At 37.2% G+C, this 16811-nt stretch overlaps 1 protein-coding gene across 4 annotated transcripts in view; it reads right to left on the bottom strand.

The window, feature by feature from the left end:
- Window positions 1-16811, bottom strand: part of RALBP1 (ralA binding protein 1) — a 55936-nt gene that overhangs the window by 14956 nt on the left and 24169 nt on the right. For all 4 annotated transcript variants that reach the window (XM_087438916.1, XM_004421080.3, XM_087438915.1 and 1 more), the window contains 4 exons: window positions 9031-9329; window positions 6590-7048; window positions 2685-3034; window positions 1048-1209 (listed from right to left, as the gene is read on the bottom strand). In XM_087438916.1, the coding sequence (XP_087295042.1) occupies window positions 1048-1209; window positions 2685-3034; window positions 6590-7048; window positions 9031-9274 (1215 nt within the window). In that variant the 5' untranslated portion in view covers window positions 9275-9329. The remainder of the gene's footprint in view (window positions 1-1047; window positions 1210-2684; window positions 3035-6589; window positions 7049-9030; window positions 9330-16811) is intronic.

Raw genomic sequence — 16811 nt, 5'->3', positions numbered from 1 at the left:
CACATCCCCTCCCCCAACATATCATCAACTAACAAGAAATGGGAGCTCAGAGCAGATAGAAGAAAAGCAAGCAGGGATTTGATAACATGGATGCAAATAAAAGATGTAATAATAATCAAATGTAAATTTCTTGTTTAGTCTTGAATTTCTTATTCAGCTTGCCAAATACACACATACACCCAAATGGTACTGTTTCTTCTATCAAAGTAGCATAGTGGAAAAGCACAGGATTTGGGGTCAAATTCTGGTTCTACACCTTAGTAACCATGTAACACAAAGTAAGTTATTTAACTTCCCCAAATTTCAGTATTCTTATCTGTAAAATATGGTGGAGAATAGCAACCTTGTCTGGATAAACTAACATTTTTGGACTGCTTACAATGGGCCTGGCACCACGCTGAGCATCTTTAATGCATTATCTCATTTACGGTAAACTTCACATCAAACCTGTAAGAGGACCCATTTTAAAATGGGATCACTAGGGGCTGGCCTGGTGGGGCAAGTGGTTAAGTGCACGTGCTCTGCTGCAGCGGCCTGGGGTTCACCAGTTTGGATAATGGGCACGCACCGACGCACCGCTTGGCAGGCCACGCTGTGGCGGCATCCCATATAAAGTGGAGGAAGGTGGGCACGGATGTTAGCCCAGGGCCAGTCTTCCTCAGCGAAAAAAGAGGAGGATTGGCAGATGTTAGCGCAGGGCTGATCTTCCTCACAAAAAAAAAAGGGGGGGGATCACTGAGGCTTAAGGAGGTTAAGCAATTTGCCTAAAATCAGTCAATTAGGAGCAGAGCAAGAATTTAAAGCCACGTCTTTTAATTTCAAAACCTGTGCTCTTTCTACCATGCTATTCTGATTTAATTGGCATGAAATAGCACCAGATGGAAATTTCTGGCCTCGGTGTACTGTGAGGAATGTGCCTAACAGCTGCAGACACACAGAAAGTGCTCAATGAACAAGAGCTCATCACCATCATCATCATGAGTCTCCAAAAGGGCAGGAGCAAAAGTGGGCTCCTCAGGGCGAACGCGCAGGGCTGAGCACACACACCTGTCTTCTGATCTCCTCCTTGATGCTCTCCTGGGTCTCTGGCAGTGTGGGCATAGTGGCCATGTTAGACCATCGAAGAGGTTTTGTCACTTGCTTTAGTACCACTTTTCCAAAGAGCTCTTGCACATGTGTGAAAAACACATATAGGACACGATTGCTAATCTAAGAAAAAAATAAAAAGATTTGCAAGAAATCCATTAAAATTATCATTTTATTTCATTTAATTTGTATCTACTGCATGGTACATCCTTTAATTCTGGACATGTGAATTAAAGTTTTCCTCAGTAGTGACTAGACATGCTTTGCTAATTACTGGCCAATTTAGAGAATGTAAAAATATGAGCTAAGTCATGTACTCAAGCACTATGAGGAACTGGGAAAAAAAGCCAGGAAAAGGATGCAGAAGCTGATGACCATCAATTTGTTCTATTTTAGCACTATAATATTAACTGATCAAAAAAATCTTATGTTCTTTATTTTCGAGTTATTTTGAGACCTTTTAACACACACACAGGATCTCCCGAGGAAACGTGAAGAAGAAAGAGCACTTGCAGCTGTAAGCTGGGCTGAGAGGGAGAGCCCTCACTCCAGAAGCGCGTGCCTTCAGGGCAGACATGCACGGCCAGGGTTTAAGTATGACATTCAGATGCTAGACATTAGGCTGGCTGGAAAGCTAGTAAGACAAATTATTTCCTACCTAAATCTTACTCTTACAAGTTATACTTCAATCTTCTGTGATACTGTTACCCATATTACAGTAATATTAAGTAACAATGTAATATTTACCAAATTCTGAAATCCTGACTAATGTGAGTGATCAAACTGAAATTTGAGATATATAATCAATGAGTAATGAACGAATAATTAGTAAAAGAAAATACACTCTTTTGCTAGTGTGTTATAACAGACAACGACTGAGAATACTCTAGCATATTGGCCAAAAAGAGGCTTAAAATAAAAAATATAACCATCCTCTCATTTTTCACCTTTTTTGGCTGGCCTGACTAAAATATCAATGACTCTAACTAAAGGAAAACACATGCTCGACGTCAGCAGGAAATGAGCAGCAATCAATGCAGGCCAAGAGTTCATGTTGTAGAGAGACACCAATTACCCTGTTACCCAATCCCCTGAAACGCCTCCTCAGATTAAGATTTCATGAAATGCTTCTCTAAGATCTATCTTTATAAATAAAATCCTCAGGTTAAATCCCTGACCAAACAAATAACATGAGGCCCCTTTGTACTTGAGTCTCATATGTGTGTGATATAATTAAGCAATAATGCTATTTGAAGAAATAACTGAAATCTCAAAAATCCTGTAGATGAACTCTGTAACTGCAGGTACTATGTGCTCCCTCTCTACTAATGACAGATCACTGTCATCAGGAACTGGTTAATAAACCCACAGCAAAGATGGTACAATATTCAAATTATATAGCTACAAGCTAAAGGGCAAATATGCTCATTATCTTTTATGTTGACATTGTCCACATTATGAAAGAAAAAGATCAATATTCAGGCTAATTCATTATCTACTTTCACTGATTGCTTTGAATGTGACTTAGCAACAGAAAATGTTCCCCTGACTCCCCAGGGCCAGCAGCAGAGAGCGCGTGTGCAGAGAAGGCCATGTACCTGAACAGTTGGGCTGAGCACTATAGAAATGTTCTGTATATTCATTTTTGTTTCCAGTTCCTTTGCAATAACGTGGTCCATGTGCACGATAAGCCAGGAAATCAGAAGATGGTTACATTCTGGCAGTTCCTTCAGTAAGCGCTGGAAGTCCTGCACTTTCTCGCTCTCCGTGCTCCTCCCACAAGCCTCTTCAAAGCGGGGCGTAAGCTCTTTGGTAAGCAGATTCTCTGGAAGGTCTCGCAAATACTGCTTCAGCAAACTGGCTACAGTGTTAGGCTCATATTCTTCCAAATTTGGAGACTCCTCTCTGTCATAGGCTGCTTTCAGCTCATCCACCTTTGATTTAATTCCTTAAAACATTCAAATTCAGAAGAGAGAGAACATCGAGAAGAAAAAATCAAACACACAGCTTTCTTCACCGCTGCACCCAGCCCTGGGGCAGAGCTGGGAAGAGCCAGCCTGACAATAACAAACCTCTAGTTATGAAGTATTTACTGCATAAGGTTTGCACAGTGTCTCTGTAAGGAATATAAAGACCGTACTTCGAGGGCACATTTAACCAAAAGTTAAATAATAATGGAAAAACTCAAAATTCAGAACAAAAGTCAGAGCCACCATGGATATAGTAAGTAAATATGCCAATTAATTCAGGGGAAAAAAATTTTTTTTAAATTTAAGGTAGGTAAAAATTCAGGCAAAAATTAAACTACAATCCAAGCATAAGTCTTGCTCTACACAGGCGGCCAACTGCTTTTCCTAACTAGTCACAAGACTGACAACATAAAATGCAACTCAACTCGTATACATAAGCATGTTCCAGAAAGCTGTGGGTAATTACATTTTTGTAAGTAAAAATTGTATCATAAATGCAAAAGGTGAGTTTTCTATCTAAACAAACCCTTTAAAAATTATTCTCCATTAAATAATACCCATCTAATTTCTATTTTTAAATTTGAATTTTGTACACGTTTTCTTAATCTGGAACAGAGCTGGAACAAAGAAAAACTGAAATTTGAGATTCTAAAATCAAATTGTTTTGCTTTTCTTACTGGATAGAAAGAAACATTGACACATAAAACTAATGTTTTTCAAACATTACATAAGTCTTTAAGTCTAGTACAATCTGCCTTTTTTTTTTATTGTGGTAACATTGGTTTAGAACATCGTATAAATTTCAGGTGTACATCATTATACTTCTATTTCTGCATGGATTAAGTACAATCTGCGTTTAAGTGACACAATTCAGTGACAGTGATTGCTCATAAGAGTACAAAGTAGCCTTCTGTTGTTTTAATACTTAAAACTTTAGGCAAATTATTTGAAACAAGCCACAAATCAAGGCTGACAGAGCGTAACGGTAAAGGCAGACTCGTGTCAGCTGACCTGGACAGCAGTTTACAACCAGCGCTGCTTGCGTCTGGGCTTTGCCATTCCTCATCTGTGTGACAGCTGTCTAATGGCATTACAACAAATCCGTAACTCAATAATAAGTTAATCAAATAAATCTCCAGCATTGAGAAAATAAAATCAATAACTCCAAATATGAAAATAACAATATGAATCTTATTTTTGCATCTTTGAGGCAGAAAAGTTAGAAAATATTTCCTATTTTCTTACTTTTATGACAATATGAGTAAAACATGGTGAGTGATAACTTTAACTGAAATTCTTGGCAAAGACCTCCTCTCTGTCTCCTATATATTTTATACATATCTAATTTTCCCCCAAAAGTGCCTACCCAGAAAACTGCACAAGTGAACAATTAGAATATGTGTTTGGTTTGTTGTTACTCTGAAATTATCAAAATATTTTCCTTTTAAAAACTGGACTCTTCAAATAAAGCATCCCAGGTAGAGAAAGAGCATACACAAAATGACATATTAGTTTTAAAACTGGAACTTATATATGAATTAGAACCAAAAATCTCCAGCAGAAAACAGTATTATTATTAGCATTCAAAGAGAAAGGTCACAGCCATAAACTCTGTAGCCCACAGTGTGCTGAATGCAGCACAGTGCCAGAGCTTAAAAAAACAAACAAAACGCTGATGAGAGCAGGAGCTCGGCCTCCCAGAGCCCACAAGCACGGACCAGTCCAGTGTGAACACTCCGCCACAAACAGAGGAGTCCCGCAACTCGGACTCTCCAAAAGAATGCCAGCATCAAAAACAGGTGAAAGGCATAAGAATCCTTCGAACAAGGCTGTATCAACACTTCAGAGAAACTTTTACCTAAAACAAAATTTCCTCATGCCTATCAAAATCATGTGAGAGAATCAGCTATGTTAGCATTGTTTAAATCTTTCAAAATCAATTCATCATAAATTATTCTTAAAAGTCAAATTTTCAAATTCATTTAAATGTGTTTATTTTTATGTTACTAAGGAGTTATAAATTCAAATTCAATGCCTAATTTGCTTATTTTATTTTCTATAAAATAGTAGCATTTTAGCCAAAATACTCTTAAATGATAACATGTTATCTATGGGATTATATATAGGTTTCTCCAATTATCAAAAATGCCTGCCCTTTCTCAACAAAACTTAAATATCAAATCTACCTTCTAGAAATGTGTACGACCCAATTAAATGGAAAAACTAAGTCTAATCTCTTCATATATTCTAAATGTGTATAATTTAACTCATCTCATGAAAGTATGTGTAACCAACAATGAATTTTATAAAATAGATCTCTAGTACCAAGAAACTGTATTATGGGAATGTAATGATTTGGAACACAGATGCTGCCAGAGGTCACGACTCTCATCCTATACCAATACAAAAGTCATACTGCTTTGTAAGAAATAAAATCTTTTTACTTTAAATAGTATACGCTTTGCTTGATTTTAGACACTCAATATGAATTACATTCTTACTAAGTATGAAATTTAAATTTTCATGCATATGGAACATAGAGCCAGCCCTGGTGGTCTAGTAGTTAAGATTTGGTGCTTTCCCTGCTATGGCCCGGGTTGGTTTCCCAGTCTGGGAACCACATCACCCTCCTGGTCAGGGAACACACACGTTGGTTGTCACACTGTGGTGGCTGAGTGTTGCTGTGATGCTGAAAGCTATGCCACTGGTATTTCAAATACCAGCAGGTCACCCATGGTGGACGGGTTTCAGCAGAGCTTCCAGACTAAGACAGATTAGGAAGCAGGATCTGGCCACCCACTTCTGAAAACACTGGCCAGGAAAACCCTATAAATAGCAGTGGGGCATCATCTGATATAGTGCTGGAAGTGAGAGGATGCTGCAAAAAGACCGGGCAGGGTTTTGCTCTGCTGTACACAGGGTCGCTAGGAGTTGAAATCGACTCAATGGCACTGACAACAACATAGAACATAGATAAATGGAAAATCAATTTCACTAATATATGTAATAGCTGCACATGGCTGATAGAAGCATTCACATTTGGGGCCTAAACATTTAGCAAATAACATCCCATATCTTTTAGCTGAACTCAGGAAATACATTATATGATTATATCAATAAATGTATCTCTTGGCCAAGAGGCATCCTTAACCCAGATTATCCTTCCCTCTCCTGCTGATCTCCCTCACAACACTGAGGCTCTGCTCAGAGAGGGAAGAAGGTGAGAAGAACTAAGCAGGGTCTGAGTGCACCCAAGTATTAAGGGACACTACTCATTCCGGGCTGCTGGAAACCACGAATAACTCATGTGTAAATCCTCCTAACGAAAGGGAATATCATAAAAAAAGCAACCTGCCAAAACACACACACACAAAGAGTGGGGGCATTTTGGTTCCACTGGAAGAATCAAGGAAATGAGTAAGTCTCAGGACCCATTCACAATTTTCCTCACAAGTTAATATTTTTCCTTCCTTTGAAAAATGGAAGTGAAGTTAATTTTTAAAAACCACCAAGTAAGTGTGTGTCCCCAATACCTGAAACTCTGTAGATGCCTTCACACTTCATGCCATACTTCTCTACATAATCTACACATTCACGGAAAACTGCTGGCAGTCGAATGCCATCGTACATCATGGTCCTCTCTGCTGCATCAGCCAAAGGAATTCCGAAAATAGGTCTGAGATTCGGAACATCCATCTGAGGCACCTCTGGCTCCTGAATGGGCTTCTTCTTTTTCTTCTTTTCCTTCCACTGTTTAACAACATCAGCTGCTGTCAAGTCTTTTGACTTCTTCTCTTTATGTTTTTCTTCTTTGTGCTTTTCTTCTTTATGTTTTTCCTCTTTGGGTTTCTCTTTTAGTTTAAAATCTTTCTCTTTCTTTTTAGAAAAGCTGGGCTTCTTGAAAACATGGATTCCCTTGGACCTCTTCATTTTGGAAGGACTTTCAGCTTCATCTCCAGAGCTATCTTCCTGAAAGGCAGCATAGCCTTCAGCTGCCAAAGAAATGCAGAGTTTAAGCTATAAGTTTGTTTAATGTTAAACTGTCCATATGCTTTCTAAAAACAGGGCAAAAAAAAAAGTGCCACCTGGTACTAGCTACCTAGCTTTTCACTTCACAGCCAATCCCTCCTGGGGACTCCCAGCAATGAAATGGGTTTTTTCTCAGCTAAAACAAGATGTTGCAGTGACATCTCCTGACCACAAGAGGGCGACATGCAGAGAGCCAGTTATCCTTGCAATAGTAAGTGATGAAACTGGTTTTATTTTATACAGACGTGTCACTTAACAACGGGGACACATTCTGAAGGCGATTTCGTCGTTGTGCGAACATCACAGAGTGTACTTACACAAAACTAGATGGCATAGCCTGCTACACACCTAGGCTGTATGGTACTAATCTTACGGGACCACTGTTGTATATGCGGTCCATTGTTGACTGAAACCATCAGGTGGTGCATGACTGTATATGTGTGTAAGTGGAACTCTGGCAAACCAAATATTACAAATGCACAAGAAAGGTTCTACACAGAGGGCTAATGGAAAGAATCCTTCTATAAAATAGAGCATTCTTTCGTCATCTGAATAATATCCTGTAACTTACTTTACTCAGCTTAGATTTTTTCATATTTGGCCCTCTAATTTGAGGCAGTCTCAAAGCATGACACAACTGCACAGCTGATTAGCCACTCCAGTCGTTCCCCTCTCACTCTTTCCTCCCCTCTCACTGGCTGTGAAGTTCTCTCTGGAGACAAAGCAGGCACTGAAGCCTCATTTGAGTGGAGGACAGAATCAGCAAATAGCCTTATCTCTGGATGATGGCCAAATCCATCAGCCCACTCCCCTGCATCAGAAGCTCTGGTTTTCACACATTGACAACTGCTTTGTATCACATCAGAGTTACCCTAGTTTGGTTTTGCTGTTTTTTAATATTTATAATTCTCCTTTTCTTTAGCTAGCTACCTAACAAGCTATTTCATAACAAAGACAAATTTCATAAATTACCCTCTAATTAAATACCACAAACCCCACACCAACCAGAACAGCAGAAATCTTAAGGGCATAATTACATGATGTAAAGCAACTGGAATTCTCAGACACTGCCGCTGCGAGTGTCAACTGGTACAACCACTCTGGAAAATTGTTTTGTAGGATCTACTAATGCTGAAATAAGCATGGCCTATAAGTGAGCAATTCTACTCCTGGGCATACATATGACAATACAACATTGGGCAAAAGAAACTATGCTTCCATTCACACAAACGCAAAATCAGGCACTATAAAGCTGTGCTGACAGAAGCTTACCTTTGGGAGGGGTGGGGGATGCCCTTTGAAGGGGTAATGAAAGGGAACTTTTAGCGTACTGATAAGGCTCTATGTCCAGATCCTTGCAGTAATTACACAGGCATATCCATTTTGTGATAACTCATTAAGCTCTACACAATTTGTGCTATTTGAATGTTATGCTTCAAAAACAAATTAACTTAAAAATACTGTGAAACTCAAAATAAAGCAATACTTAAAATAACTCACTTGACTTGCTTTTAACATACTATGCTTAAACAATTCATCCTCCCTACTGACTATAAATGGAATGCATCACAGCACTTGATTAAGACAAATGAATAATTACTTTTTTCACAGTTCCAATAAAGTGTACCCCAATTGGCCTACACACTCTAGCCAAGAAAGTAAGATTCCATAAGGGCAAAATTCTAATATCTACTTTTTATACATTATATAAAATGACCAATTTAAGAAACTTCCACTAGAAAACATTACCATTTCTGGAAAGTTGGTATTTTTATTTGTGAGATTAAGACCCTAAAATACAACCGTAGTATAGAAAAATTGAGACCCTGAAAAATAAAAGAAAATGTCAAACAGGAGTCTTTGGACATATTTCCAGAAGATAGCAGGTCATGTGATTAAAGTTTATCTAAAATATATCTAAAGTATAGAGAAAAATAGCACTTACTCCTTTTTTCCTTTTTCTTAAATTTTCCTTTTTTCTTCCCATAATCTTTCTCATCATCAGAGACTATATCAGGAGGCTCATGGAGGCTATCGTGAGGAGGCGAGGGCTCGCCAGTGCGGTACAATCCAGGAAACTTAGTAGGGCTGATCTCCTCAGAGCTGGGAGTTCGGGTGAGACCACCGCCATGCTCCACCCTGCGGTGTTCACCGGGGCTGCTGGTGGGGGGCAGGAAGCACTCAGTCATTCTGCCTCCCTGATGAGACAGTGAAGAGGGCTTCTCTGTTACCTATCCATTCCACCTGCACAGAGGGAAAAAAGATCATCACAGTCATCTAACATCAACCAAAACACAAAAGCACCATACACACACACATCCCATGGCAATTAATCTTGCATTTACAAATCAAAAATATTTTCCTTCACAATCCCTCTCTAAAAATACTCTTTCATTTTATCATCTCAAGTTACATTCTATGCACATACATTTCAGCTCTCAAAGAGGTGAAAGCACTGAGATCTTCAAGTACTAGAAAAATAAACCAAATGAAAATCAGAGTTCTCAAAGTAGAATACAGAGTTCCTTTAAAAAGAACCCACCATTTTAACGGGCTTCACTTTGATTGCTAACCAACATAAAAACGTACTACAGTCGTCCCTCGGTATCCACAGGTTCCAGGACCCCCTGCGGATACCAAAATCCGAGGATGCTCAAGTCCTTATATAAAATGGCATAGTATTTGCATATAACCTACACACATCCTCCCATTTACTTTAAATCATCTCTAGATTATTTATAATACCTAATACAACGTAAATGCCATGTAAATAGTTGTTATACTACTGTATTGTTTAGGGAATAATTGTTTAGGGAATAATGACAAGCAAAAAGTCTGCACATGTTCAGTACAGATGCAACCATCATGGGCCTTTCGATCTGTAGCTGGTTGACTCCGCAAATGCAGAACCCACAGATATGAAGGGTCAACTGAATTTTTCTTTAAGTTATGACCAAACAACTATGAATAATAAATTACAAAGACTATCTATATAACTACACACGAATAGTTTGGTATCATAATTAAAATTTACAATACAGTCAACGTGATATATTTAATGATTCAATTATAGATCATTAACTGTAGTTCTATATTGGATATTAGACAGTTCATGTGTTGATAACTATTTTACTTTGTACTGCAATTATGTTCATAGAAACAAAGGAACCCTCATTTACTCAATCCAAAATACAAGCACAATAGCTTCACTAGAATGGTCACCACAAAAAACAAACATAAGAAGAGCTCAAAATCTGTTCACACTTTTTTCTTCTTTATGGGGAAATGAGGGTGTATGTAGCCTAAGTACTGTGTTCAAAAGTTACTTGGACTAGTTCTTATTCCCCTTTAACGCCTTTATGATATTCATTTGAAAAACTATTAGAATCGCTTGTTTCTCTTTGCATTCACTTTTAAGGTTATTTTGCAAGTTTATTTATTTTTTTTTTATTCATTTATTTTTTTATTTTATTTATTTATTTCTTTTTCCCCAAAGCCCCAGTAGATAGTTGTATGTCGTAGTTGCACATCCTTCTAGTTGCTGTATGTGGGACTCGGCCTCAGCATGGCTGGAGAAGCGGTGCGTCAGTGCACACCCGGGATCCGAACCCGGGCCACCAGCAGCGGAGCGCGAGCACTTAACCGCCAAGCCACAGGGCCAGCCCTATTTTGCAAGTTTAAAAATCCACAAGCCCTAAGTGACAAGATTGATGAATCCGGCCATAAACAAAGTCAAAAGATAAGCAAATGTGAAAAAAAAAAAAAATGGTAAATTGTGATAGCTAACTTCTTTAAAAAGCAAAGACATTTTAAAAGGACTGAAATCACATCAAGTATCTTTTCCGACCACAATGGGATGAAATTAGAAATTAATTACAAAAAGAAAACTGGAAAATTCACAGATACATGAAGATTAAACAACATGCTACTGAACAACTAATAAGGCAAAGAAGAAATCAAAACATACCTTGAGACAAACAAAAATGGAAATATACCAAATTTGTGGGATGCAGCAAAGGGATGCAAAGGAATGCAAAGCAGCCCTTCCTACTGCAAGGAAGAAGTAAAACTGTCACTATTTGCAGATGACATGTTATTATATAGAGAAAACCATTAAGACTCCATCAAAAAACTGTTAGACTAATAAATTCAGTAAAGTTGCAGGACACAAAATCAATTGCATTCTATACACTAATAACAAACTATCAGAAAGAGAAATTAAGAAAACAATCCCATTTATAATTGCATCAAAAAGAATAAAACACCTAGGAATAAATTTAACTAAGGAGGTGAAAGACCTGTATACTGAAAACTATATACATTATTGAAAGAAACTGAAGACGACACAAATAAATGGAAAAATATTCTGTGCTCATGGACTGGAAGAATCAGTATTGTTAAAATGTCCATACTACCCAAAGCAATTTATAGATTCAATGCAATCCCTTCAAAATTCCAATGGCATTTTTCACAGAAATAGAACAAATACTCCCAAAATTTGTATGGAACCACAAAAGAACCCAAGCAGCCAAAGCAATCTTCAGAAAAAAGAACAAAGCTGGAGGGATCAGTTTCCTGATTTCAAACTCTATTACAAAGCCATAGTCATGAAAACAGTATGGTACTGGCATAAAAACGGACTCATAGATCAATGGAACAGAATAGAGAGCCCAGAAATAAACTCACACATACATGGTCAATTAATTTACGACAAAGGAGCCAAGAAGATACAATAGAGCAAGGACAGTCTCTTCAGTAAATAGTGCTAGAAGACTGGACTGCCACAAGCAAAAGAATGAAACTCAACCACTTTCTTACATCATACCCAAAAATTTACTCAAAATGGATTAAAGACTTGAACGTAAGACCTGAAACCATAAAACTCCCAGAAGAAAAGATAGGCGATAAGCTCTTTGACATAGGCCTTGGTGATGATTTTCTGAATCTGACTCCAAAAGCAAAAGCAACAAAAGCAAAAGTAGTTTGACTACATCAAACTAAAAAGCTTCTACACAGCAAAGGAAATCATCAACAAAATGAAAAAGCAACCTACTGAATGGGAACTAATATTTGCAAATCATATATGTGATAAGGGGATCATATCCAAAATATATAAAGAACTCATAAAACTCAATAGCAAAAAAAAAAAAATCTGATTAAAAAATGGGCAGAAGATCTGAACAGATATTTTTCCAAAGAAGACATACAGATGGCCAACAGGTATATGAAAGGATATTCAATATCATTAATCATCAGGGAGATGCAAATCAAAACCATAATGGGATATCACCTCACACCTGTTAGAATGGCTATTATCAAAAAGACAAGAAATAACAAGTGTTGAAGAGGATGTGGGAAAAGCAAACCCTTGTACACTGCTGGGAATATAAAGTGATGCAGCCACTAGGGAAAACAGTACGGAGCTTCCTCAAAAAATTAAAAATAGAACTACTAGATGATCCAGCAATTCCACTTCTCTGTATTTATCCAAAAAAACCAAAAACACTCACTGGAAAAGATATACGCATCCCCATGTTCAATGCAGCATTATTTACAATAGCTAAGATTTGGAAACAACCTAAGTGTCCATTGACGGATGAATGGAGAAAGAAATTGTGGCATATATATACAATGGAATATTATTCAGCCATAAAAAAGAATGAAATCTTAGCATTTGCGACAACAAGGATGGACCTCAAGGGCATTATGCTAAGTGAAATAAGTCAGACAGAGAAAGACAAATAACATATGATCTCTCTTATATATGGAATATAAAAAACATAAGCTCATAGATACAGAGAACAGAATAGTAGTTGCCAGAGGCAAAGGGAGGGGGGATGGAAGAAATGGGTGAAGTGGGTCAAAAAAAAAAAATGCCCTGTCTTTCACATGAGTGCATTTGCAAATCTGCCTCCCCCTCTCATCAAAAGCAAAGAGTTCTTACAAGTCAATGAAAATATAAACAAAGCAAGAGACCTACACAAAGGACAAGCAGCAGTTCACAAAAAAATGAGTAATATCCATACGAAAATAATGTTCAAGTACAACTGTAATTTTAAACCATAAATTAAAACAATAAGTTATCATTTTTCTAACATCACACTAGCAAAGAACAAAGAAGGTGTATAATACCCAGTGTTGGTAAGGATGTGAGCAAACAGGGACTCATGCTGACACCTAATCATGGTAGAAGTACAAATTAGCACAATCTTTTTTGAAAAGCAATTTGGAAATATCTATCAAAATTTAAGATGTAGTTTCTTTGATCCAGGAATTCCTCTTTTAGGATCTTATCCTTCAGATATACTTTTACAAGAATTCAAAGATGTGCAAATGAAAATATTCATTTCAGCACGGTAAAAGCAAAAACAAAGTAATCTAAATGGCTATCAACAGAAGATCAGTTAAATTATGATTTACCCAAATAATGGAATATAAAGTCACAAACACAATTTCTGAAAATATATAAGAAACAGTTAACTATTGTTAACTCTTGGAAGTGGTAAAAGAGGAGGGAGAAAAAGATTTTTTTATTTTATCCCTTCTATATAGTTTGAACCCTACCATGACCATTTAATTACTATTATCATTTTAAAAAAGAAACAGTCCATGTTTTTTAATCTCATAAAAATCATGCAGCATTAAAAAATCATGTTTTTGACAATATTTAGTAATGTGGGGAAAAGCAATTTTATTTACAGCACAATATCAATTTTTAAATATATAAACATATATGCAAAAAAACTGTAAGAACAAGAGAACATTAATAATGATTATCTCTGAATTGTTAAGATTGTAAAATGACCCAATTTTTCTTCTTGTTACTTTTCTGCATTTCATAAATTTTCTACCTGGTATGCATTATTGCTCATATAATCAGGAAAAATCTTAAAAACCAGAAGAAAGTTTCATTAAAGGATCTATAAGCATCACTATAATTCTTCTGTTTTTCTTGATGGGCCCTGACTTTTGGCTATTATTTTTAAAACGTACATTCTGTTTTCCCTTTAATTGAAGGTATCCTACATTTTGACAATCACAGGATTTGAGAGTTTAGAGGGAGCTAGAGTCCAACTGGCAAAACAGTCGCACATTAGAGGTGAGAAAACTGAGCTCCAAAGACCCAGGAAACCAAAACACAGCTTGGAGGCGGGAGCACAGCTTTACCCAACAGAAATAAAACTGCTTACGGGCGTCCCATCCACTCGGATACATTTTATTTTATGTTTCCCTGCCTTTGCACATGCTGTCTTCACTCCCTGGAAACCAGTCCTCCTCTCAGTATTTTTGCAAGGCCAATTTATACTCATCTTTAACATTAAGCCTGCAAATGGGCACAAGGAATCTTTTTGGAGTGATGGAAACAGTCTAGATTTGGATTCCGGTGATGGTTACACAAACCTGTAAATTTACTAAAAAATCATTGAATTATACACTTCAAGTGGGTGAATCTTATAGCATGTAAATTATACCCAAATAAAACTATTAAAAAAAAAAAAGGATTGGGGCCGGCCCCGTGGCGCAAGCAGTTAAGTACGCCACTCTGCTGCAGCGGTCCGGGGTTCGCCGGTTCGGATCCCGGGCCGCACCAACGCACTGCTTGGCAAGCCATGCTGTGGCGGCGGCCCATATAAAGTGGAGGAAGATGGGAACGGATGTTAGCCCAGGGCCAGTCTTGCTCAGCAAAAAGAGGAGGATTGGCAGATGTTAGCACAGGGCTGATCGCCTCACAGAAAAAAAAAAAAAAAAAAAAGGATCAAGTACCAGCAACACTTTCTCCAGGAATCCTCCCTCATGACCCTCCCCGTGCAGTATACGCCTTCCGTACTCCTTTTCTGTGCTCCTGAACGCACGGCTAGCACTGCGTCTATTCCGGCTCTTTTGTGGTTCCATACAAACTTTAGGAGTACTTGCTCTATTTCTGTGAAAAACGCCATTGGAATTTTGCCCTGCAAGACAGAAAACTTTTACAATAATGGTCTACTTCAGCCAAACACCACAGAAACATCTATGGCCCCAGCCCCATTCGCAGCACTAAAACAAGAGAAAGCCACTCAGCGATGCTGTTGGGCCAGATTTAGTCAGCTAGGAAAAGTGAATAAAAAGGGGCATGAGAGAATTTTGGAGGTGGTAAAATGTTCTATGTTACAGTTGTGGTGGTAGTTTCATAGGTATATACATTTGTCAAAACATAAAGAACTGTACACTTTAGGTGCATTTTATGGCATGTAAATTATATATCAATAAGGTAACAGAAAAACAAAAACAAGCTTTTTGAAAGAAATTGACAAGCTGACCCTAAAATTCTTAGAAATGCAAAGAACTTAGAACAGCCACAACTATTGTGAAAAAGAACAAAGTTATTAAAGCTAAAGTAATTAAGACACTATGGTATTTAAGATAAACAAATTAGTGGAACAAAAAAGAAAATTCAAAGAGAGACCCACATGTATATAGCCATTTGATTTTCAACAAAAGTTTTAAAGGAATTCGTGGAGGAAAGGAGAGTCTTCAACATGGTGCTGGATAGCCACCGTGGAAGAAAAGAAACGCTCAGCCCCTTCCGTCACATCATCCACAAAATGTAATTCATTATAAATCATAGACCTAAAGCTTAAAAGCTAAAAATGTAAAACTTCTAAAATAAAAAATACTTTTGAGACCTTGGGGTAGGTAAGAATTTTCCAGATGGGACCAGAAAACATTAACTATAAAATTAAAAACTGACAAATTGGACTTTATCAAAAGTAAAAACTTCTGCTCATCAAAAGACACTATCAAGAAAATAAATAGTTAAGCCAAGGACTTGGAGAACGTATTTGCAGTATATATACCTAACAAAAGACTTGTTATATCCACAATATATAAAGAATTCCTACAACTCAATAATAAAAAGACAAACAATCCAAAACAAAAATGGGCAAAAGAATTGAGCAATTTACAAAGGAAAATAATACAAATGATCAATAAGCCCATGAAAAAAAGCTCCATATCACTAAACATCAAAGAAATGCAAATTAAAACCACAATGAGCTATCAATAGACACCATCTACATGGGTTAAAATTTTAAAAGAACAATTCCTAATGTTGGTGAGGATGTGGGGCACCAGCAAGTTTAATACATTGCTTGCGAATGTAAAGTTTAACCACTTTGGAAAAGCGTTTGGCAGTATCTTTTAGTTAAACACACCCTTACCATATGAATGACCTAGCAATTCCACTCCTGAGTATTTACCCAAGAGAAATGGAAACATATATTCACAAAAAGACTTAAGATCAGAGTAACTTTATTCATAACAGCTAAAAACTAGAAACACCTACATTTCCATCAACAAAAGATTGGATAAACAAACTGTAATATATTCGTACAATGGAATATTAACATTTTTTGAAAGGAACTACTCAGACACACAACAAAACAGTTGAATTTCAAGATAGCATACCCAGACACAATAGAGTACATACTGTATGATTCTATTTATATGAAGTTCTAGAACGGGCAAACATCTCCACATCAAAAGAATTTAGAACTGTGGTTGTGAGGGTGTGGGGAAGAGGCAGGGATTGAATACCAAGTAGCAGGAGAGAACTTTCTGGGTTGATGGCTACGTTCTATATCTTGACAGGCACGTGGGCTGCATGTATGCATACATTTGTTAAAACTTATTAAATTGTGCATTTCACTGAATATAAATTATATCTCAATAAAATCTCTCAAGGGAAAA

This window comes from Ceratotherium simum, chromosome 14 (genome assembly GCF_057802395.1).
Source record: "Ceratotherium simum simum isolate JZ-2026a chromosome 14, ASM5780239v1, whole genome shotgun sequence".
Taxonomy (NCBI): domain Eukaryota; kingdom Metazoa; phylum Chordata; class Mammalia; order Perissodactyla; family Rhinocerotidae; genus Ceratotherium; species Ceratotherium simum.
This window is presented reverse-complemented; position numbering and strand designations above follow the sequence as displayed.